The 24,753-nt window shown below is 37.0% G+C and overlaps 1 protein-coding gene across 23 annotated transcripts in view; it reads left to right on the top strand.

The window, feature by feature from the left end:
- The window catches only part of ARPP21 (cAMP regulated phosphoprotein 21), a 142,075-nt gene that overhangs the window by 26,294 nt on the left and 91,028 nt on the right, over positions 1-24,753 (top strand). For 13 of the 23 annotated variants that reach the window (XM_066191922.1, XM_066191895.1, XM_066191871.1 and 10 more), the window contains 9 exons: positions 11,790-11,958; positions 13,645-13,844; positions 14,246-14,287; positions 14,688-14,723; positions 15,618-15,707; positions 19,768-19,912; positions 21,147-21,225; positions 22,557-22,616; positions 23,517-23,657. In XM_066191922.1, coding sequence (XP_066048019.1) covers positions 13,683-13,844; positions 14,246-14,287; positions 14,688-14,723; positions 15,618-15,707; positions 19,768-19,912; positions 21,147-21,225; positions 22,557-22,616; positions 23,517-23,657 — 755 coding nt within the window. In that variant the 5' untranslated portion in view covers positions 11,790-11,958; positions 13,645-13,682. Of the gene's footprint in view, positions 1-8,354; positions 8,566-11,627; positions 11,699-11,789; positions 11,959-13,644; positions 13,845-14,245; positions 14,288-14,687; positions 14,724-15,617; positions 15,708-19,767; positions 19,913-21,146; positions 21,226-22,556; positions 22,617-23,516; positions 23,658-24,753 lie in introns of those variants that run through there. The other 10 variants (XM_066191964.1, XM_066191960.1, XM_066191962.1 and 7 more) reach the window with 4 other exon arrangements.

Here is a 24,753-nt window from a genome sequence, read left to right on the forward strand (position 1 = left end):
AGCTTCTGAGGATCAGGGCTTTTGTAGCCCAATTCTCAACTCGAATCAAACCCAGCTTTTTGGGTGCTGTTGAGCCTTTAACTTATTGGACTGCATGGTGCAGTTGCAGGAGTTGCTGATTGACCTGTGCTTTTTCCCTCCTAAATAATGGATAGTTTCTGAAGATGTTACTTAGCTATTTAGAAGACATCCTATAGCCTACAAGTTCTCCCACTAGAGACAGCTATGGATCTAATTAAAAGTAAATTCCAGAACTGAACTTACTGCTAGATTTTTATTTTTAAGGTATGCAGCAGTTTAATTAATTTTCTTTTCTGTTGGCTTTCTAGGGGAAGAAAATGAAACCTGTCAGATTATTATGTGTATGTAGTACATGCATATAAAAGCCAATGCTCATCTGTAAGGGCAATGAAAAATCACTTAGAAAAAATCATCATTGCAGCACAGAAGCCTAGGCAATAGCAAAAGGAAAAAAACTTCAGCTCAGCTAATTCTGATCAGCATACGGAAAATCAGCTGACAGTTGAAGTATGAGGTTTTAAGGAGAGGAGGGAGAATGTTGCTCAGATACAACTATTTTAATTGAAATATTTTGGAAAAGAGCTAAAGTACCTAGCAGCTGAAGCTAATATCAAATATATTTTCATGTGAAATTAGTTTTTCAAGTCCTCTTAAGTTTTTTTTCCAATATGGCCATAACTTATACTGTCAGGTGATTACTCATGTAGTCACAAAGAGATATTTCTTATGGTAAATGTTTTGATATTTTAGACTGGGATTTTTTCATTTCTGTAATGGAGTGAAAATTTTCCCTCAATCATATGGATTTTTTTAAAAGTCATGCGTTATTGAAAGTTCAGTGATTCTCTAGCAGAGTTGCTAGTGTGTGGTTACTTGCACTAAATTTTGGTAAAATTTGCTAAAATTTGGAATATTGGTGAGCTTGCTTATAGTCAGCACCTATACATAACAAGGCCCTGGGTGTTTTAACCCAATTTTGAGACAGAGCATATTAACTAGGGATTTGGGGTGGAGGATGTGTTTGATCTTTTATTTATTTGTTTATTTATTTATTTATTGAAAGTAATACAGAGAAACTAGATGTCATAATTGTATGATATTGAGATATTGTGGCACTTATAATGCTGTTTGTGGAATTTGCTTTATTCTTCTGCATGAAACTGCAGTTCTCTTTCCCTCTTCTCAGTGTCTCAAATTGTGATGCAGGTAAATATTTTTAATCAGTATTTGATCAGGAGATGTGTTTTGCTGTAGAGTGTGTCATAAATTGAGCAGAGCATACAGTAAATTACTTATATTGTCTTTTGCATGAAGTTTTCTGGCACATAAATTTTACCTTCAGAAGAAAAAAAAAGATAAATTCTTGCCATTGCACTTTGACATGTTACAATAAAGGATGTAAAGGATAAGGTCTTTTTCTTTTTCTTTAGGAAGGGTGACTTGCAAGAAGGATCACAGTTCTGAGGAGAACTGGGTTTACAGTGACAGAAGTGCTTATTGACTTGCCCTTTCTCATAGTTGTTTCATGTTTCATCAGCTCTTGAAAATCTTGAAGGTATCAAAATAAATCCTGAGGCTCAAATAACATGGCATTACATACGAAGGACTAATTAACCAAACAGGCTTTGTGTTTTACACAACAGGATGGTTTCAGTTCTTGGAAGGGCAAGGTCAACCTAGACTCTAAATGTGGGTACATAGGTGAAAAAACCCTAATTCACAGGTGAACTTTATAAAATGTTTAGAGGGAGAAAAAGGACAGTCACTGGATTATGTAGTTGAATGCCACTAAAGAAATTTTAGCTAAATAATTTAGGGCAACTGAAGTTCCAAAGTACTCATTAAATTCTGAAATCCTAGAGATTCCTTCTTCAATTATTATGAATGTCTTTTTTTTTTTCCCAAAAACTTTTAAAATGAAAGTCCCATTTAACAGTCTAATTTAAGGGCCAGACTGGAACTCAAGCCTGGAAATGAGTCTTTACTTTTAAGAATTTTTAGCATAGAGCTGTCTCTAATATATATCTTAAATTCCTACCACCTACATTTTTTTTCTTCAAATTTCATGCAATATATTCTCCTCTGTGATTTTGGTGTTGTGCTTGATAATCACATTTTTGTTTTCCCTTTTACTGAGCAAAGCAATGAAAAAAATGTGATGATATGGCCATTCTGCAGTGGAAATCAAATGTATTGCGGGCTGTAGAGTTTTGGTCCCACACCTCTCTCCTGTAATTTAAATCTCAGTATTTTTAGATCATTGATGTAGTTAGTGGTTTCTAGTGCCAAGTAAGACAGATTGTTTCACTGCAGGTAAACACAATTTTTGGTATTGTAGGAGTTTTTTTAAAATTGTATTTGAACTTCTGGAGACTTCAATCTGTGTAACAAGATTTAAAGTACTGGAAAAGCTCTCTGTTTTTCTGATTGTTTTTTGAATGTCCTTTTGGATTAAATATATTTTTTTTTTCTAGTTTAAATGTAATAGAACATATTCCTTGGAGACATTGGCTTGAATATTTGATTTCTTCTGTGTATTCATTGCTCTTTTATTAGTTCATGTGTCATGAAGCTTTCTGGCTGGGTTTATATGGGTTGGCCAATTACACTTTTAACAAAACTGCTTATCTCTCTCATAAATATGTCATAATTTCTTTCCTGGAAAACACAATCAGACATTGAAACACTTTTTCTGCCTTTTTCTTTGTTCACGGTGTCACAGGGAGCCTAGAATTACCCACTGGAAAAGGCAAACATAATGTTGAAACCACAGGGTTTCTGGCAAGATCTTTTCAGAAACCAAAGCTGCAAATCTGTGAACTGGCATTGCCTGTTCCATGAGCCTGAGCTTCTGCCTTTTCTTTCTTGGCTATTGTAGCTCTTTCTGAAGAGGATTTCTTTCTCTTGCTGGCCTTAAGGGTGACAGTGTAAATAAATACCTGACTGATATTTCATAACTGAATGTCTTCCTTTGTTTCTTCAGCAGCTGATCGCAATGTGTGTTACAATTGCAATGTGTATACACATTGGTGTATATCAGTACATATTTTAGGATGGGTTTTAATCTCTTTTTCACGTTACAAGGGAAGTGACAAAAGCTATAAAGCTTGATTTTTTTGTTATTTCTGTAAATGAGCGTAAGTTGAGGTTATTTGGCACTCCAGTGCTTGGAGCTTTGTGCACCAATGTTTCATTGGCTTTTGTAATATGCATTCAATCATTAGGCCTTTTGACTTCTAATTTATACTTATAATTGGCATTTTTCTTAATTTCCTTTTGAAACCATGGCAACATAGGTACTGAATACAATCCATAGCATCCTTAAGGCTTCTTTTTGTAATGTATTGTATTTATTATTATGCATTTATTGTTAAGTTGTATTCAACTTAACTGTGTTGCCTGAGACCAGACAAAATTGCAACCAATAAAATGGGATTAATGTATTTTTATAGAGTACAAATATGCCTGTACTCAAATATAAATATATATGTAGATTAAATACATAAATATATTTTCACATAGCTATTTATATCTATTATGAATATATAATATTATATTTATTTATATCTATTGTATGTGTTTATAGTTTCTCTGTAGTATCAGGCCAGAAAGATAATGCCTCTGCCTTAATTTTCTTCAGGAGGGCTTCCAAAAATGAGAAAAAGGGGCACGTGGATCTGATGTGAAAAAATAGCCATTCTTCAGAGAGTCAGAGTTAAAAACAGACCCCTCTCCAGACTTAACTGAAAACTGTGAAAATCTTGTCCATACATCTTGCAAGATTTTAGACAGAAAAGCAGTTTATAGCAGAATGAGTATACTTGGTAAGACTTTGCCTATGTAAACTGTTCTCAGTCGATGTTGCTCTCCTAAGTCTACTAATGCACAAAAGAAGTCATCAACAAAGCATTTGTATTCCAGTATATTTTCTGATAAATACAGTCAGAGAAATTTTGGGAATGTTCCATTGTTGATAAGGAAAACTAATAAAGTTATATGTAAAAAAGTATAAAATCATCTGGTACTGGGAGCTCTCAAAGGACCTCTGTGGCCTTTATGCATTTTGATAGAGGAGACTTGGCTGGAATTTGAACTTAGAAAACTTACTCAGCAGTAATACAAGCTTGATATGAATTGTCTTTGAATTTGGAAAATATAATTGCACTTTCTGAGCTGCACAGTATGTGGGGGATGTCTCATAGCGTATGGTGGTGCCTTTTTGATTTTGTTTTTTAATCTTTATTGCTTTTGGTTTTGTTTGTTTCTTCTGAAATGAAGAATTTTGCTTCAGCTGCAGGCTGGTTTTGTTTCAGAAAGTGGCCTTAGGAAAGTGGGAATAGCTGCAATGTTTAATTCTGGTAATCAAAAGAGACTTTTAGAGGAAAAGAAAGTTTTTTTTCTGTCAATTCTTTTATGAAAGCTTTTTGCTGTTTTGCAGTCAGTGTTTGTCTGCTGAGGCAATTCTAGTTGTTAAGCTCAGGTTGGTTTCATCAGTGTAATGCTGCTTTGCTCTCAGCAATTATTTTCTTTCAGGATTTGCCAATTAAGCTAGTGCTAGTGAAAATGCACCTAATTTGTCAAGAAATGGCAGGATGAAATATAGGGGCTATTATAGAAATTGGGAAAGAAAAAAAATCAGGATAAGCACATGTAAGACTCAGTGATACTTGGTCAGTTCCTGATGTATTTTCATCTGTTTATGCCTCCATCCCCTGCTGATGTTGGAAGAAGTGTAAAGCAATTGCTCATAATTTATGGGCCATCTCTTTCCTGAGTGTTATGTATTTTAAAATACTGTACTAGTAGTGTACAAAATTGTTTTGTTTCTATTTTTTAGGTATACTGTGGGCTTTTTCTCCCCCCTTGGACTCAACTACTTTGTTTGGTTATTAGTGAATGATGGAAGATGGCTTAGCTGGCTGCTCATTTATTACCTGCAGTCTACGTAGACTGAATTCTTCAAAGGCATATGCTCAAAATGCAGATGCACAGTGCTTGGGTTTTCTAGGCAAGTCCTTCAGCTTTAGGAGGAACTGAGTAAAGAAATAAGTTGATCTTGTAGTTCTGTGTGTAAAGCAAAATGGACATAATCTGTAGCTACTTGAGAGAAATGATAAAACGAAGGCTTTGGAGGAAGAAGGAGTAAGGATGGCTTGACTTAGAAAAGCAAGAAATGTTTCAAGAACTTCTGCATTAAACTCAAATTACATGCATATATTCTATAAAAATTAAAATTAGTGTAAGCTGTATATTCTACCAGATCATGTTATGCATAGAAGTGTATAATGACATCATGCCAGCAGCTCTAATTATCTCACTGAGCTTGTGCTGGATATCTGTAGCCTCATCAATTCAGTCCACGGTGGCTCCCACACTGGCTCTCTGCAGTAGCTCTGATTTGCCCTCAGCACTGCTGAGACCCCTCTGTGGGGAGCTCAGGTTCATTTATGCTGTGCTGTTGATCAGGGTTTTTGTATTGAAATGATAGTATTCCTTTTGGGATGTCCTCATGTTATTCATTGTCCTTAAACTGGTTTTGGATTTTGTGGAGATGGAGCTCCTCTAGTGCATTCCCCACTACGTGTTGATGGGTGCAGGAACATCTGTGTCCATAGTGTGATCTTGGTGAGAAGCGAGGAAATGATGAAGCAGACTGTCTATTGACAAAAAAATACAGACTAGAGGTGGATAGTAATGGAAATAATGCAGACCTGTTTAACTGGCAACTAAAAAGGCTTCTTTAAACCTGACAACAAATGGTGAGGTGATGTACAGTTATTTCCCACAGGAAGACAAAACTATTGTGAAATCAAGAAAGCTAATTAAACTGGAGGGCAATTATTGATTGGCACAGTAAGAAAAATGTACAAAGTATTTGATTTGTATGATGGGGTAATGGAGATGGTGTCCTGGCAGAGCACTGAAATTCTTGAACATCCTTACAGCAAAACTACTAAAGCATCCTTCCCTAGACATCTTCTAGTCATAAAATAAAACTGTTGGTCTCTAAAGAGGACTTTGTGATATAATTATCTTTGATAGCTGAGAAACAGACCTGATTATCTGGGAAGATGTGTTTCAGTCCCTCTTTCCATTTGAACTGTGTATTTGCCCATGCTGGCTATTGTTTTCATTCCGGCATTTAAGGAAAATTACTTCTGTGTATTTCAGGGAGACGTGTGCATTGAGGATGGCTAGGAGCCTCGCTGTTTCTCTCTCTTTGGACTCAGGAATGTTGTACTATTTTCCACCACCTTACAGTGAGACCAGTTAATTTAATGAGTTTGATTTTAGGGAAATTTGTCAGGTTTTGTTGGGGAATGAGAGAAGATTTGGTGTGTGTGTTTGAAATGCATGAGGCGGTGTTGAAGGCTGTTCTAAAGCAAACAACTCATTCCAGGAGTGCTGATTTGTACATCTGATTTGCTTGTTAAAAGTTTGGGTGTTACTCAGTTCCTACTAAAGTTGTGTGATTGACATTTATTAGCCAGATCACTCAGCCTTGTATCTTTTCATGCTGATCCTGGAAGACTTCAAATGATCATTGTGACAGATAAAAGAGCATTTTTTTTTTCCCAAGCCTTTTCCTAAGTATTAAAACAAAGCAGACTCTCCCTACAGGCCATCTATATTTATTTTTCTGGGTAAAGCTTCTAGCTTTGCAGAAATATAACAGGCTGGAGGAAACATCATTATTATTTGGCTGAAGATGATGACATTGACATGAGGTCGTCTGACAGGGGAATAAAGTGCAAAAATATTGGTGGCAATCTGTTAGAAATAAGAGCCTCTCTTTGAAAAAAGGAATCAGGTGTAAGCCACAAAAAGTTGATTTGCTTCTGGGATTTTTCTTGGGTTGTTAAATTGTTCTTGAGAATCCTTGCTGTTATTTGTAAATATTGAGTTTCACATGCAGATTGGCATGAAAGCCAGTGCCATTCCAAGGTAGATGTTTCAGCTGGGAGGCTGCTCCATATCATCTAGTTGCCTCTTTTAAGGGACAGATGTTTTTTGTATAGGATTTGAAATCTAGTTCAGTGTGTTTCAGTCTTCCCTGTTTTCATCAAATTTGGCTGCCACTGCCGCTGATAGTTGATTTCTGGCCTGCTTAAGCTGGGTCAGGGGCCTCTGCACTGTTGCTTGTATGCAGATGCTCATGTTTTTTTAACTCATGGGAAAAAATAGTGTCTGCTAACAGTCTCTGGTAAAGTGCCATCAATAAATGAGTCTAAATAACCTTTTATTTGCAGAGGTCTGTGGCACGTAGGAGCAGAAAATGTAGGCAATCACACTATTTGTTTTTCAGTGATGATGAAGAGGGGAAAATGTGAGGAGGAGGAGGTGGGAAATAAAATAAGACAAACACTTCAATTAAAAAATTATGCACTGTTTTTTTAAGGTTTAGTCTTCAGTCTTGTAACAACCGATGAACTTGTATGATTCTGTGCATTTCACAGCCTTAAGGTTTTTTTTTTTCCACACTAAAGCATTTTGATATGAGAACTGGTATGGGTTATTATCCTGCTGTGCTTATGCACTGCAGCAAGATTGGCTTCCAAGTGCATTTGTGTATTTCTTGGGGAAACATGGGAAAACAGTGAGAAGGAGCACACAGGCTAATGATGTAAAGACTAGGACTAGAACTAGTCCTAAAGACTGGGAGATGGACTACTGAGTAATGGTTTGTTTGATTGAAAACTGTAGGATTTAATTTACTTGCCTTTTTTGTGTTTGGTTGGTGGTGTTGTTTGGGGTGTTTTGTTGGTTTCGTTGTTAGGGTTTTTTTGTTTTGTTTTTCAAACAATACGTTTTATATCATGAATGTCTTCTTAGAAGCTACCAAAGAGTTGAAACTTCTGTTTTCATTATGTAACCTGAGATTTTCTTTGATTTTCTTAATGGTAGAAACCAGAATATTTAAGTAAATGTCAAATCACAGGAAGCTTATGATTTAAGACATGAGGATCTGGCAAAATTGAGGGTTGCATCTACTGATAATTTTAAGATAATGCTGGAGTCCATTTCCAGTACCTTCCAGGAGTCTGACAAGTGAGTTAGTAATAATGAGTCAAACATTTCTTGATACATAGGGGTGAGGTTTATATTGCCTAGTGGAAATCCCAACTGACAACTCTGCTTCCAGCTCATGGAATCATACCTGCAAACCACTCATAAGAGTGGAGAATCATGATGGAATGAGAGGGATCCTGGCTTATAGATATGGCCAGTATCAGCAAGTTTTCAGTAGCAGCTTCTGTTCAGGCTTTGGAATGACTTTGACCTCTATGCTTGGCAGATTTGTTTGGAGAAAAGCCCTTGGATTTCACTCTGTCAGAGTTCTGTCCTGCCTGCTGCAGCCTGCTTGTGGTTAAGAGTATGCTCTTTGGCCTTAAAGCCTGCTCATTTCCTCTCTGAAAGAAGACGTGTGATACTGGGAGCATAATGATCTGGAAATTCCTGCTTCACTATGCATACCTATGAGGCCATCAAAACCCCTCATACGTAATACAGAAGGGGCTTGCTCACCTGCAGTGGCCTCTGATGGTAAGCTCTCAGATACTCATTGCATAGGGCTTTCTAGCATCTTTGCTTGCTTTCCTGTTCTGTTTTTTTGACAGTTCTGGGTATAGTTTTTAAACTCTTGCATTCAACTAATTGTATTCCTTCCCACATGCTTTTCTTGGAATTTGCGTGGTATGTGTTGTATGAATGTATGTGACCATCCACGCCTTCTTCCATCCCTTCCTCTTCAAGCTCTGACTGTAGTTGTTCAAGCTCAATAGTACCTTCAGCTTCTAAAATGAAAATCTTGTTAAAAGGGAAAGAACTTGAGAAAAAGCCTCAGCATTCCCATCCCACAGTGTATGCTGAGCAGCTGGCAGCTGTAATTCTGTACAGATTATATTTCCTTTAAAGTGGATCTGTAAGTGACTTGGTGGGTCCCTGTATTTTCTGTTGTGTTGCTGTGTGCGATACTCAAGTTGCTTTAAGGAATTAGGGGCTGAAATTTCGCCGCAAGCTCCTGTAGACTGCTCAGATCCCAACACCCTACGAAATTTTGCTCACTTGCATATCAAGAAGGTGGTTTTTGCCTAGCAACAAGCTTTGTGGTTTCTACCTGAGGATCAAAAACAGAAGTGCATTTGTTCTGCCTTTTGCGTCACTTCGGTACTGAAGGTTTTGACAGTCAAATCATCCCTGACATTTCTGTGAATGCGCAAGAAAGGGAATAATCCTGTATGTTTTTCCATAGCAGTGCTGTCATTGCAGCACTGACAATAGTAAAAAGTACATTCATCGCTGAATAACGAGATATCCTGGAAACATATGAGAAACAGAGACATATTTCCAACAAAAATGTCTCGCTTTCAATGGCTATTTTCTGACTGATTCCTTTTTGCTATTTATACTCTCCCTGAAATATTTTATGGAAACCTGAGTCCCTCTCAAAACCCACCCAAACAACCAGAAGTGTATCTTACGTATTGTAGTATGTAAATGATTAGTCATCACTTGAAAATTGCTTAATAAAGGAGGAGGAAATCTATGTTAAGGGATGGTAAAGAGCTCGATTTGATTGCTATATATCTCACTTCTTGTCTTCTTTTTTGTTTCCCAGAAGATAATTATGAAGGATTTTTTTACAAAATCATACTAACAGACATTGTTGTTCTGGGTTTGAGGATGGTAGCTGTATGGTGTAAGATTATTTTCCACTTGCTTGTGTTTTCTTGGGGAAATTTATGGATAGCTTTTTTTTTGTTTAATTTAAGAATCTGTGGTGGTCTTGTACATTGCCAGTGAAAAATGATGTTGTCTTCAGAAATCTTAAGTGTAACAATACAGGGAACTCATTTTGTACTGAAATTTGCCTTGGGTAGAGCATGATGAGATGATGTTGAGCACCTGTGCACAAGACCAAGTCTTGGAAGATCCCTTCACTTGCTGCATATGATACCCTTTGGTTGGTTGGTTTACTGTCTGTTTTTTGTTTCGCTCTGTTTGTTTGTCTTATGAGTAGTTAATTCACAACAAATGGTCACACTGGCGAGTTCTAAAATAAATCTTGTGTGTGTTCTGATTTTGGTACATATATCTGTGTATCTGTTAGTTTTGGAGGGTTTTGATTACAGCGGTCTATTTCCTGGATGGCTGTTTTCCAGGTGAAACCTTTGTGCACTGTACTTCCTTGGGATTTTTGGTTTGTGATTGATTTTGGTTTATTCCCTCTCCTAACTGCTCCCGCCATCTCTCTTTTGGAAGTGTGAAGTAAACAGTGAATGGAAGATGGTTATGAGGAAAGGATTTTGAGTCAGTGGTTTATTCACTCTTTGCTCCCTGAGTATTGGCTCCATGAGATATTTTTCCATGTGCTTGAGCACTTGGGCATAGTTTTCCATGGTGTTCTTCCACTCCCATTGTGAGCCTATGTTTGTAATGAGCTATAATTTCAAAAAATATCCTGCAAGAAATACCAAAAACCTAATGGGAAGACTTATTTTGTGTGACTCTCTACAAATTATTAAATGGTTTGAGAAAAAGAAATAGCTGTGTTTATAAATTTGCAGGATGGCAGTGATAGTTTACAGAACTGCCTGCTGGTCTCTTCTGTGTTGCCAGAGCTCCCAGAGAGAGCAGGACTGGAATATTGTGAAAGGCTAAACTCCACTTCTGGTGCAGCAAATTCAACTCTTTTCACATGGCAAGTTCCAGTGTGCTGACATGTGCTGTAAGGCAATTGCAGCCATGCACAATGTAAAACACACTGCAGAAACTAGGAGTCTAATAAAATCAAAAAACCAGAATATCATCTCCTGTTATTGTTGCTTGGCTTTCTCCCCCCTCCCCAGTGGAATGATATGTGCTTTCTGTTTGCTGGTTTTGCGTGTCTGCACTGACAGCTTCAACCATGACTCACGTGCAAGTCTTGAGAAGAGCTGCCTGTTGTACCAAGACAGTTCAGCCCATGGCCATGGCCTGTAAATCAGTCTGCCTCATCCTAAAATACTCATTTTCTGTTAAATCAGCTATTCAGCTGGTAAACGCAATTCTGATAAACAGCAGAAATTGCATTGCTGAGGCAACTCTTTCTTTAGGTTTATTTCTCAAACCATAACCTGGAAATCTCATTTTTCCTTCTCACAAAATGCTTCAGAAGAATTTTTTTTGGTGGATGTTGTTCAGGGAATAGGATTTCTTCCTTGTCCTCTTCCTTCTCTTCCCATTCTGGATCATTTGAACTTTTATTCAGATTATTAAATGAACATCTCAATTCACTACCCTGGTAAAGCAGGTCATTTTCTAGAAGCACCCACCTAGCTATTTTTTCAATAGTGTTTGACTGTTGAAGTTTTAATTGGAGCAGAAGCCATAGTTAAAAAGCAGTCAGATCTTTTCTTCTCATACCCTCATTGATTTCTGTTGAAGCAAACAGATGAGCTTACATATAAATATGTATATATGCTTTTTTTTTTAATGAAAAGTGCTGGAATTCGCTAAAAAAGGTTAAAATTGAAATGAGTAATCTTCAGTGCATAATGCAATTGTTAATTTTAGCTCCTTGCGTAGGAGCTGTTATGACTTGAACAGCCGGCTCTAGCCTTCATTAGAGAAGAAGCAGGCAGTTTTGAGACAGGTGGAGCTGGATCAAGCTGTGAAAGTGACTTGCTGGAAACTGGTCATTAGTGTTAGAAATCTGGTCCTGTCCATTGCCTCCCTCCCTTGTGCCGTGGCCGTTGCCGGTGTTATTTATTTTTCGTCTTTTCCAGGTTGGCTATGGTGCGTCAAGCTCTCCGAAGGACCAGCATGGAGATTGGCACTCTAAACTGTTAATGGGGACATGGGACTCACGTTGCCGTTGATCATTTGTGTGGACTTAACCAGCAAAGACCAACAGAAGACGCTAGAAAGGCGGTTGGAATTATAGCAGTTTTTCAGGTAAATAGCTTCGTGGACGCAGCTGATCCCCGTGTAATTGTTTTTCTGAGCACTGTGTGAGCATGTAAATAAGCTGCAGGTTGATCTGCTCACAAGGAACTTGTGCATGCACGTGCATTTCTTGATGGAAATCCTTATCAAATTAAGGGCTATTTAACAGACCAGTTAAAGGTCTTGCCACTCATCATGTTCTGAATTTTCATCAAAGCGGTTCAAGTTTCAGTTGTAACTGCAGAATAGCCAAAATCATCGGCCTTCTTGGGGAGAGCGGTGGGAGGAAGGAGAATCACAAATTAGCTCACAGTAAGGCAAGTCAAGTTTCAGGTTAGTTTCATATACCATTCAGTTTGTTTATGAACCTTATAGCTTGATGTCTTGTGAAATTCACAGTCCTTCTCAAGCAGGAAGATTATATAGGAAATTTTATTTACTTACAGTGTGAAAACAAAAGCAGAAACTGGAAGAAGTAAGTGTTTATAACTCGGTATGCCTTAGATTTTTTTCACTTAAAGCATGTCTTAAAAACAAAACAAAAAAAAGGTAAGTTATACTGGTTCGGTTGAGCATTTAATTTCAGACTGATAAAAGAAAGATGGCGAAGTGTGATTTTGCTTCATAGCTGCTGTTTCGCTGTTGAAAAGTGACAATGTGTTTCAAGAGACCCTTCTTGAAATAACTTCATATTTGAAATAAAAATTTTGTTTTTCTTGAAGATGCTTCTTAATCAAATGCATGGGGAAGGAAAAGTTAAATTATTCATGAGTCTCCTTTGACAATTGATCAGTGGGGGTGTCTTCAGAAGGGAGCTGGGGGCAGAGAGAGAAATGAATAATAGGTTTTAACTCTGAAAAGCCTCTACAGCTTCTGTACAACAACCCCATTGTAAGCTGAGAGTAAATGCAGTTCAGTTGAGACTTCTTCATTGGAAGTACCTGCCAAGGGTTTTCTGTACAATTTTCCTAGTACTGAAGAATGACATAGGTTTTGGGAAAAAGCTTAAGGTTTTAATAATGGAGCTGTTGGTTTGATCCCTGAAAATGTTGACCCTGAGAGCTTTATTGCCAGATTTAATGTTCATAATAATCTTGAGTTATTGCCTCTTAAAAAAAAGATAAGTACATATTTATGGTGGTAGTGAGCACCATGGTTTCTGCTATGCATAAAACCTACAGCTGAATACTAAATCAGTGTTGTTGCTCATGCTTGGTTTTTATTTCTGCTTGTTTGGCTATTTTTTTTTATTAAAATAAAAGAAAGAAAAAAAGCGAAAAAGAAAAAAAATTAAAAGAAAATTAGAAGAGGGGAACATCGAGATGCCAGAGATCTAGAATGAGTCCTTTTTGCATGGTACCATTGAGCTTTGTGTTAGAGACTCCTTCATTGTCCCTGCCTGAACCTTGGCAGTCCTGGGGCTGGGCTGGGGAGTCACAGCACCTTACTTTAAATCTGCTCTCCTCAAAGACTGTTCAGATCTGTGTGCTTAACCTGACTCAATTCTGCTGTTACCCAATATTGTTGATTCAGTACATCTCTTCAGCTGGGGCATACATAGTTTTCCACTCCTAAGCTGCATATTTTGGTTTGTTTATTAAAGGAACTGAAACTGGGAATTAAAAGAAAAAAATAAATTTCACCCCCAATGTTTTTTTGTGTGTGTGTTTGTGTCGTGGTATCTTGACCTTTCAGGTCACCAAATCTTGTTATTTTAATTTCTGTCTGGAAGAATGTCTGAGCAAGGTAAATTGAACCAGGAGACAGCAGAGGAAGCTGCAAAAGAGCAGGAGACTGCCATCTCTGAAGCCAACCCGGACAACTGTGTTCTTAATAAATCTGAAAGCTCAGAAATAGAGGAGGAGAAGCTCAGTGATTCCAAGACAGAGCTGCAGGTAAGACAGGAATGGTGAATGGGCATGTTAAATATCAGTGTGTTGCCACTGCTTTTCCATTTCTGCGAGTTCTTTCATTGCCTACACTTCCCCTATTTTTTCTTATGATTTTGAGACTGTTTCTATATTTTACTTTTTAAAACTTTCATTTAGTTATTTATTTTGGATTCTTTTTATTTCACTATAAAATAAATACTGTTATTTGTTATACCTTTCAAGCTCTTTAGGCTGCTGTCCGTGTTATTACTTTTTCTGAGAAGTTAATTTCTAGACATCTGTTTTAAAGCTGGGTGAGATATTTGACTTTTTTCCCTCTTTTGGGATTCAGAAAACTACCTTGATCTCATGAATTTACAGGTAATACTAATGAATAATTACTTAATGTGTGGTTTGGTTTGTAGGTGTTACTGCCAACAAAAAGTTGTTATGCAAAGCCTAAGAAGGTAATTTGATAAGAAGACTTTATCGGATGAGGGGTTTTTAATCCTTTTTGCTCAATGGAATAAAAAAGTAAAGGGGGAGACAACAATTTAAGAGGAATTTGGAGAGGGGGAGCATTTACTTAAGTATACCTTTTCTTACATTTTTATTATGTGCAAAATTACAGAACAGTGTGTAGTGTTTTTTCTTGTTTATACCTCTTTGTAAAATGAATGAAAATGAGCAGATGTGATTCTTGGTTTTCCCTGCTTTCCAAACTGGGTTTGGGGAAGTTGCTTTTGCAGTCAGCAACTGATTTTAAAACATCAGTTAGAAGTGATTTTGTCTGTTTATTGGTAATGCTCCTATCATGCCCACTGTCCACTGAAGTAATAACGACTTCTCTTTTTTTGCTATACCCAGAAACGAGGTGCAAATCAGCAGAAAAAGAGATCCAAGGTAAGGGCCCATGTCTCTTTGGAGTTGCATGCCTCAATAGGATGAGGAACTGCAGTTAAAATGTCTGTCTACAATCAACATTGCATTCTTTCATCACTTTTCTGGTTGAGTTTTTTTGTTGCGTTGAGGGTTTTTTCTTGCCCCCTACCCCATAGTCCTTATACACAAAGGCAGAGAACTGCCTCCAGATAAAATGTTTCAGGCTTCCCTTTATCTGTCATAATTTTATGCTGCTGGGCTTGCTGTGTCTTTGTGTTAGGCAGCATGTGTGCTTCTATGCACCGCTGGAAAAGGAAAACGTTCACTCCTTTTGCTTTAGTAATTAATATTTCTGTTGGAATTTTATTTTAATGAAATAATCTTGGCATAAAGAAACAGAGTTTGACTAGCTCCCTAAGGGGGGAATGGGTGGGGGCAGGTGTGGGAAGGAGCTTCTAGAAACAAAACCCTAAAAAACTTCTTTGAATTTTTCAAGTGCAGATCCTTAATACACGTACATTTTATTGTCCGTGTTTCTTGGATATAATGTTACTAGAAGAAGGGGAGGGACTCCCAGAACAAACAAAAAAGACCCCAAACCAAATGACAAAAGGAACCCTTGAGTTTATGTTAAATTACTTTCAGTATTGGACTATCTGTTCTTTGCTGTTACAATTTTTGGTGGAAGTGAGTGAACTGTAGTTGAAATGATAAAAGAAAAAAGAAACCTACCACCTTTCCCTGTGTGGCAAATGTCTTGCTGCTTAGAATCCTTTTTTATCCATGTCCAAGGCAAATGCATTTTTTTGGACTTGGGTGGGTAATAGTTTCTTGGGAACAGCTGATGTGGGCAGCTTATGTGGCTTGGGATTCGTAGTAGTGTTTTCTGTTTTGTTCTCTCTCTCTCTCATTCAGTCAGGAGCTAAGGGAAAACTCGTGCGGAGCCTTGCTGTGTGTGAAGAGTCATCCCCTCGCCCAGGAGCAGAAAATATTCATGACAACCAGGTACACTTGCAATCATTGCTGTTAGCTGCATGGTTGACCTCCATCTTCAGTTGCATGACTGTGTTACCCAATCGGGCATTTAACAATGTCTTTCTTGGGGGAAAAATTACATCCCACAATGAACATATTTTTATGGAGTTACTGGTTTAGCGTGAACTTTAATTTGAAATACTAGTTTTGTACTATATCACAGGGTGTTGTTTGCTTTTTTTTCCAGACCCCCTGAAAATTTCAGCAAATGGAAAAGAATTCAAAAGAATTCAGATTTTAAAATTTTAAAAAATAGTAACAATCAAAAAGAATATTAATATGTTCTTTTCTCTAAGGCTATCTCTTTCGAGGCTGCACCAAATACAGTTACGAAAATGCTCTGATTTGTGGTTTCTCTAAGACTTTACTTCATATCAGTGTCCCCCTTCACATAAAATTCAAAGGTCCTTTACTTTCTAAAATACCTTGGTAGAGCCAAGGATGCCTCCTACTGAGTGGCATTCATTTTTTAAACTCTTGGTGTAAATTAAACTATATCAAAAAGCTTGTATTTGAGTTTATCTGTACTGGTAGTGTTGTATTCCCAGCAGCTGGTAGAGTTCTGTCCTCTGCACTCCTCACCTCAGACAATGACACTGGTGGCAGTCTTTGTACAATAACTTCAAAAAATACTCCAAAAAGCAAAAGTTAAACCTCAATTACTCCTCTTTGCTTGCCTAGTGAGAGCAAGGCTTAAAAAATCCCAGCTAACTAAAACCCAAAATATGATGAACACTGCCTATAATTTATGAGATGTTTATGTGCAACTGAAATCGGCCATCGAGAGAGCTTGAGTAAGTGGCTTCTTGTGAGCTTAGCACAAAAATAAAAAATGACATTTAAGTGTACTTTCTCACTGTTTCTATTGACTTGAAATGAAACAAATCTGTCTCTCCTGTTAGCTGATAAGTAAGGAGAGGTTTTTCTATTTTTTTAATTTTATTGAAAGACCAAAAATGACGTTGTGTAGCAGCAGGACATTTACATGTTCTGCTGCTCTACAGTGATGCTTATGCAGTAGATGGGCAGGTTATTTTATCAGTTGTTCTGTTGTAGGTAGACGCTTTCTGCTTAACTTGCGTTATTCAAAATGCGTGGCTTTTGTTCCAATTTTGTTTGTATTTTCTATTGTTTAATGGAGAATGAAAAGGAAAACAGTATAAAGAGATTGTATTGAGCATTGCTGGTAGTTTATAATGTACTGCACAGGACCTATACTAAACTACAGAGAGACTGGCAGGTGTTGAGGCAAAATCCCTATCCTTACCCCAGGCAGAGGAGGGGTTCCTGTTTCACACAGCCTTCGGTCTTACCTGACTGACCAGCCTCAGCATAGATTTCTTTGACCATCCTAAAATATTTATGGGAGATGAAATATTTCCCTTGACCCCCCAGCACGTTTTCTAAGGAAACAATTGGCTTGGTGTAATTAATTTGATAGGAATTGCCCTTTTGCACTTGCTGACCTTTTACTAATGAGTGTGGCTCAACTTTGCCATGGAAAGCTCGACCTGCAGGCTCCTCCTTGGGCTGGCTGAAGGATACAGGAAGTTTTGTGTCAACCAAATTGTTTTGCTTTTACTTTAGAGGAGAAGTAGCTTATTTTTGGTTTGAAATTTTTTAAAAATTATTTTTTATTTTATCTTAATGGTTTATAAACCACAGGGAATTTATTATCAGAGAATGTACAGTACCTTGCCAGAACTACTGAGTATGGATTGTACTGGAGACTTGATGTTTGTACTTATATTTGAATACTTGCCTTCATTTTCCTGTATAAGGAAAAAACTTGTTTACCTGTACTACTTGATCTTGAGTGCTTATCCAATGGTTCACTATGTCCTTACTTAAAAGAAATGTTGCCTTTAATGTTATACTATAGACCAAGAAGTGTATTACTGCAATTTGAAAATCTATTTTGTTGTTCACTATACTTGTATCAATGTATTTATTAACATTGTATTTTATTATTGAGAAAAATAAATAAAAATCTAAGAAAATATACAGTAGCTTGCTTTCACGACTCTACAGCCCTTTTGTGTGTTTTTTCTAGTGCAAATACATCAGTATTACGTTACATGTAAAACAGTATTTACTGTATGTTCATATATGTGCTTTTCTGTAAAGTCTGTCATTTTCATAAGTGCTATTTTAAGAACCACTGTGAAGTTTAGGATCAATATCCTGGGAACAACATGGCCAGTTACATTTTTCTCCTGTTGAAAAGCTAGCAGCACAATCACTCTGCTCTGGGCCAGGCAGGGAATCAAGTTACCCTTTGGGGTCATTTGGCAATGGTTTATCCAAAGTTTGTCGTTTGAATGAGAAATCAAACTGCCATTTGAAGTGAAAGTAAGCAGGCACAACATTAGCTCTCTGAGCACAACTGAGCAATTTAGGAAACACTCCTCAATGTATCCTTACCTCAAATGACGAGGAATTCCCGCTGCTTCCCTCTGTAGGCTCAGATTTTGGGTAAGACTGTCAGTCAGAACTAGCAGAAGTAGGGATTAAGGGTGGTAGGTCAGGTTAAATATTGGGTCCAGGTCTTTGTTTCTCTTTTACAGTGCTTTTCATCTCAAGTCGTTTGTGCCACATGCAAATTTCACAAAAAGTCAGTAATGATTAAGCTGAGAAGTTACCAATTTCTGTGTTACTGTGGGACGTTTATGCTGATACCTTGTTTTGTTAGGATCTTGTCTTACATGTCTTGTGATGGCTGATCTGTAGTTCTTTAAAGAATTCAGAAACCTAAAATTTGCAATAATTACTGGAAACATCTTTGAATTCATAATGGTTACTTAAAACCCACCCCTTACTTTAAAGTTTTCTATTATCTTTTGGTGTGCTAGTATTCTTTGAAAAGTAGTGAAAGAAGGAAATTTACTAGCATTCAAGAAGCTCTGAAATTCTCAAGTATTGGTGAATTAGGTTTTCATTAACATGATGTCAAAAAATTATCAAGCATGCAGGACTCTCTTCTGTTAAGGAAAACTGTTTTACCAGGGAGTTTTGTGACACCTTTCTTCAAATGTGCTTTTTTACACTACTTAAGCCTATAGGGTTTTTTTCCTTAAAGGAATAAAACACAGAATTATGCTTCCTTCAGTTTTGTCCAACCAGATTAGGATTTCTTGAAATACGTATATTATGCCATAGTAACTTAAAAATAAAACAATTTGGGTTTTGTTAAAACAAAGCTAGTATAAAGTAATGTCTTGAGCAGGGAAAGCAAGTTCTTTAAAAAAAATTAGAAAATGCAAACCAGTTTGAATTTTAAGTTTTTATTAAATTTTTAAAGCTGAAGCATGTTTAAAAGGGACTTAATAGTGTCTGAAATACTGAATTTTTGAGGGTAAAATTTGTGATGCCTTAGAGAAGTTCACTTAGTAAAACATCCTTGAAAAGTCCCAGGGCACATTTCCCTCCCTTTTGCAAAAGGCACATCTGCATATGTCCTTAAATATCAATTAGCTGATAAGTTAGAAAGTCCTCTGTTATGCAATGGAATATAAATTTTGCTGGCACTCCTCTACTATTAGAGCTGGAAAGGTCTATCTACCTGCATTTACGTGTGCCAAACAATTCCTATCAACAATTCCTATCCTTTGTAATGAAAGCAAAAAAGGGGTTTTTTTTCAGATATCTATCCCCTGATCATCACTAAACATATAAAGTATCAAATTATAGAATTAAGTAATCAAAGCCATATGAAATGTATTTCATTCTTCTGAAAAGTCTTAAGGAAAAACTACTGAAGTGTAGAATAATTTAGTCCCCTTAATAGAGGTAGCCTAAATTTTATAATATTCAAAATATTAGAGAAGAAATACCTACTTACCACTAGAATTTGGCCTCTAAGATATCATCATTCACCTGGCTAAAAACCGCCATGTTTCATATAGGAAAAAAATGTATCTGGCTTCAGCTTTCTAGCTACACATAGTTTAATGCCAATATCTGCAGGTTGGAAGCCATGGGAAGTGTCCTGAATCTGGCCCATAATTTATCTATCTTTTTTCCCCAACAGGAATCAATCCAACTACAGCTTTCAAGTTTTCCTAGCTTGCAAGAAGAAGATAAATCTAGTAAAGATGACTCCGAGAAAGAAAAAGAGAAGGATAAAAATAAAGATAAAAACAGTGAAAAAAACAAGATCAGAATGCTATCAAAAGGTGAACTTTAAAATATTTAAATTATTATCATTGTAGAAAGGGTTGTACATTTTTACAAGGATGTATTTCTTTATTTGTGTCTATGTACACAGTAGAAGTGTTTTCATACACTGAGAAGATTCAGAATCTGAAATGTGTATGCATAAGAATGTTTTTTGTACAAACATCAGGCTTTGAAGTGAAGGAACCTTCCAGACAGAGGTATTCTGTTAGATTTTATTTGTTTTCTTTAATGTAAAATCGATCTTTTGAATGCTTAACTGTGTTGTTATAAGCACATAAATATATAAATACATGTGTGATTGCATTACAACTGTATATAGTGCACATTTATCTAGTTTAATGATAATATAGTGGCATGTAACTTGTGCAGTGTAGGCAGTAGATAGTAATCCTCTTCACTATTGCTTCTCTCTCATGGAGAATTTTTTTCTTAAAATGCTATTAGGAAATTCGTCCATGACATTTAACCTGCATTGCAATCTTCTATTATCACCTACCAAGACTTCTTCAGGAAAGATGCTTTGTCTAAATTTGGTATTGCTTTTTAAAATCTTTTTATTAATTCATGATATAAAGTTGCATTGTAATCTCCCAAGAATAATCATTGCCTACCTGGCTGTGGATCTGCAGCTGGTGTGAATTGTCATTTGGCTTCAATGGAGCTCTCACAGTTCACGCCAACTTGAGGATCTATGTGTACATTTGAGTCAGGAGATAATGCTGAAAAATTAATTCTGGCTCCTGTCACGCATCCCTATTACCTGCCTACTCCCAGGTGTCATTGGGTTTCAGTCTTTTAATGCAAATAGAGTTCCCACTGGCATGATTCCTCATTTGCTGAGTGTACAGCATTTATTAAGTGACACAAAGAGACATTGATGAATAAAACTTTTCTTTCTCATTTTGAAATATTTTTTTTAATGTTTTAAAGGAAGAGCTTGGCAGGGTCTTGAATGGAATTGAAGTTTTCTGTGTTTTTAAATGACCAGCAGTTTCTGTCAATGTTTAGTTTTGATGCTGTGTTCTCATTGGAGTTGTACAGAGGAACAGTGAATGTCCACCTGATGCTTCAGAATGTGTATCTTTCTTGGCTGAACTTCAAATGACTATTTTCTTTCAGAGCACATTCTTTCAGATTGTTACTGGAAAATGGATTTTGATTTATAGCATAGTTAATTGGAACTGTTGAAATGAAATAAATAAGTGGAGGATGTTTGTTTTTATTTTTCAGATTGCAGTCAAGAGTATACAGACTCAACAGGCATAGATTTGCATGAGTTTCTCATTAACACATTAAAGAATAACCCCAGGTAGGTATTTCCTGCGTTACAGCTGACATTCCTGAAATTATAGTTGGCAGTCTTTGACTTTTCATAACTGTACACTGTGTTTTATTTCTTCTGGAGATGATTATGAGCGAAAATGTAAATAAGGTAGGCTGTTAACAGAGAAAAATGCTATAAAAAGTCATCAACTTCTACTCTCCCATCCAGTCACTCATTGCTTAATTTCATTTTCAGTAACATCTGGTCTTTGTCCTAACCTTCTTTTACATGGCACTGTGTGGTGATTGCAATAATATATTATAACTATTGCAGTTGGAGATTTGTATATGAATATAAAGTAGCTTTCTTCTAGCAATGCTGCACACAATTAAAATCCTGTGCTCAGTGCCAAATTCTGTTCCCAGTATTCCCATAGTTTTCATTTGGAGCTACAAGCTCATCTCATCATTATATTTGCCTCTAAACATCTAAGGAAAGATCTGTAACATTTTTATACATTGTGATTTTCAATGTTTGTTTCAGTTGGATGTGTAAAACAGGTACCATGTAATTCTGCAATTATTCACAGGAGAACTGGGGATATTTCGGTACCTAACAACTTGCATAACCCCTTGTGCAGATGATGCAAGGCCCTTCAATTTCTTTATCTGTACAAAATGAGAAATTTCAAAAGAACGAAGGAATGATTGGACTCTGTCCAGCTTAAAAATGTTTGGAAATATGCCGGGGACACCTTTGAATGTTTTTGACAGGGTGGGGGGGGGGGGAGGGGAAAGAACATCTAAGACCATCCAGTGAAAACCAGAACATTTTGCCTGAGAAATACTGTGGCATTGCCTCCTGGGAACCTTAATTCAAAGGTGATGTTCTCCATTGTGCTTTCTAACTAGAATAGACGTGTCCAGCTTTCTTGCAGCAAACCAATGCCTTGTGGAACAGATATGTCTCAGGAAAAATGGTGAACATTTCTGTGGGTAGCAGGTCTTCTTGTGAAAGACCTAGCTTAGGTGGAAATCTCATTTTCCATCAAAAAAAGGGTGAAAAAGGACCAAAGCTATCTATAGCAGTGAGAGTCTTTCTATGCAGCACATTGATTGCAGGCTGTTGTGGCTGGAAGCACTCTCAGACCATAGTTGAGCTCATAGAAGAGTGAAATCTGTATGTCAGTGAAAGTACAGAAAAGCAGACTTTAGTCCTTTGCAGATGATCCAGGGTAAAAAAAGCATGTTTCATTTTTAATCAAAATGACTGACAACGCTTGCAAAATAGCCTTACCAACATTGTTATATGAATATTTTCCTCTAATATGTCTGTTCATAGTTGATGGTGCAAATCCTTGCATTTCTTTTTGACAGGGACAGAATGATACTCTTGAAAATGGAACAGGAAATTATTGATTTTATTAGTGACAACAAGTAAGTTGAGTTCTACACTTGGTTTATTGAGTCATGTGCATGTGTTGCAGTGAGAGTTGTGTGAGGGGTGCACTCATATGGACCACAGTGCTCCTGAGGGCTGTTACTGGCACACTGCAAGAGCAGGCTTCTATTTCCTGCCATGTAGTGGAACTGCTTGAAATAAAGTAGATGTAAATGAAAACCTTTTGCCTTTCATTGTGTTGTAATTGCACTGGCTCTGTTCATTTAGATCAAAATATAATTAAAGCTTTTAGTGTAGAGGATAATCAAATATGTTATCTCATGGATTTTTGTTTGTGCTATGTTATTCTAATGCATTGGAAAATAAAACTCAGCTTAGGTGTAGGGATTATTGCTGCTATGTGGTCTTTGTAATAAAATATACCTGCACCTTTAAAAATAGAGAGTCAGAATAGCAGCAGAGGAGAAAATTATGCTGACGGGAAATAATCATTTTGTCAGTAATAGAGGAAAAAAGGAGTGTTTGCCGAACTAGATCTTTCCAGAATTGCCCTGCATCTGACCTTTGGGAGAAAGGCAGAAAGCTGTTTGCCAGTGTCTCAGCAAATCTGTAGGATTGGTTGTGCAGGGAGCGTGAGTGTGTGTGGGGGATTGGGGGATGAGTTCTTCCCAGCACACAGAATACTGACTAGGTACCGTGAAGCATGAGCTTGCTTTGTCCCAGTGTTGCACATGGAAATGTACTTATTAGAAAATCTAAAATTAATTTTTTTTCTTTCAGCCTTTCTGTAGCAAAAATTTATATGTATATGCATAATAGAGAAGTTTTCAATGAGATATCTGTCCACTGAATTGTCAAATGTATTGCTGTTTTCATTTATTTATGGCTTAGAGGGAAATGTAATTATCAATGCTGTTTGTTTCCTTTGTTTCTAGTAATCACTATAAAAAGTTCCCTCAGATGTCATCATATCAGAGGATGCTAGTGCACAGAGTGGCAGCTTATTTTGGAATGGATCACAATGTAGATCAGACTGGAAAATCTGTAATTATCAACAAGACGAGCAATACAAGAATGTAAGTAACAGCACTGTTGTGTTTTTCCATGTTCCCTTTCTCAAGACAGGAGCTGGTTTGTACCATAACTGCATGGTGTAATTTTTTTATGTATGTACATTTTTATTTGTTTTTGTAGCAGCAGTGAGTACTGTTTATTGTTTTCTAGGTTGGGAAGGACAGGGCTCTCACGGTGAGGTTATCTAAGGCTATAAATATACATGAGGAGAAATCAACCTAATTGGTCTCTTGCAAGAAAGCAGGGTGTCTTGGACTGTTACTTTTCCCGATTCCTTGGTGCCACCACTTTGCTACAGAAGTGAGCTGTTGCTTTGCAAGTCACCTGATGCCATACAGCTACATCCTAAATAGCACAAACACATTTGGAAGACTGCCTCTTTCCTCGTTCTGGCTCTGCCTGCTTTAAGAGTCGTTTTCTAGCCAGCCTGATTATTTAGGATTTGGTTTCCCTCCACCGCCTGCCACCATTCATTCCCTTTTCTTCTTCTTCCATCTTGGTTCCACCTTATTTTCCCTTAAAATCTCACTGTTTGACTACAGTGTTTCTGTGAAATACAAATTCCTTCTGATGGTTCAAAATGCATTGTAAAACTGCTGGCAGTTTAAGCCTGTGCTGGCCTAAGTTCTGTGCTTCTCCATGAACTGGTTAAAGCTGTTCAAGCTAAAACTGTACAGAGACAACCAAAACTCAGTATGAGCTGTGGTAATGTGTCCATGCCTAATCACCATCACTTTTCCTGCCAAGTGCCACGTGTATTAAACATAGCCTTCCTCTCCCTCTCTACCTATAAACTGCATAATAAAGAGGAAGTAATTACAACTGGGTAATGAACTTTTGGTATCTGGTATTGGAACAGGAAAGCCCTGTTTGAAAATTGTGTACTTCCTGTATTCAATTAGTAGGAGAAATCTAAACATTTGTTTCATTTATATATCCGGTAACTAGGTGATTTATTTATATCCAGTTCCAGAGAGCATTTTTTTTAATGTTATTAGCTTCTCCTGTAGAAGGCTGGAAGGATTTGGGAATGGTGCTGTGCATGGCTGGGGGTTGGACTCAGTGGATCCTCATGAGTCCCTTCCAACTCAGCTTACT

Source organism: Chamaea fasciata, unplaced genomic scaffold (genome assembly GCF_029207755.1).
Source record: "Chamaea fasciata isolate MVZ Bird 193981 ecotype frontalis unplaced genomic scaffold, bChaFas1.0.hap1 SCAF_1, whole genome shotgun sequence".
NCBI lineage: Eukaryota > Metazoa > Chordata > Aves > Passeriformes > Sylviidae > Chamaea > Chamaea fasciata.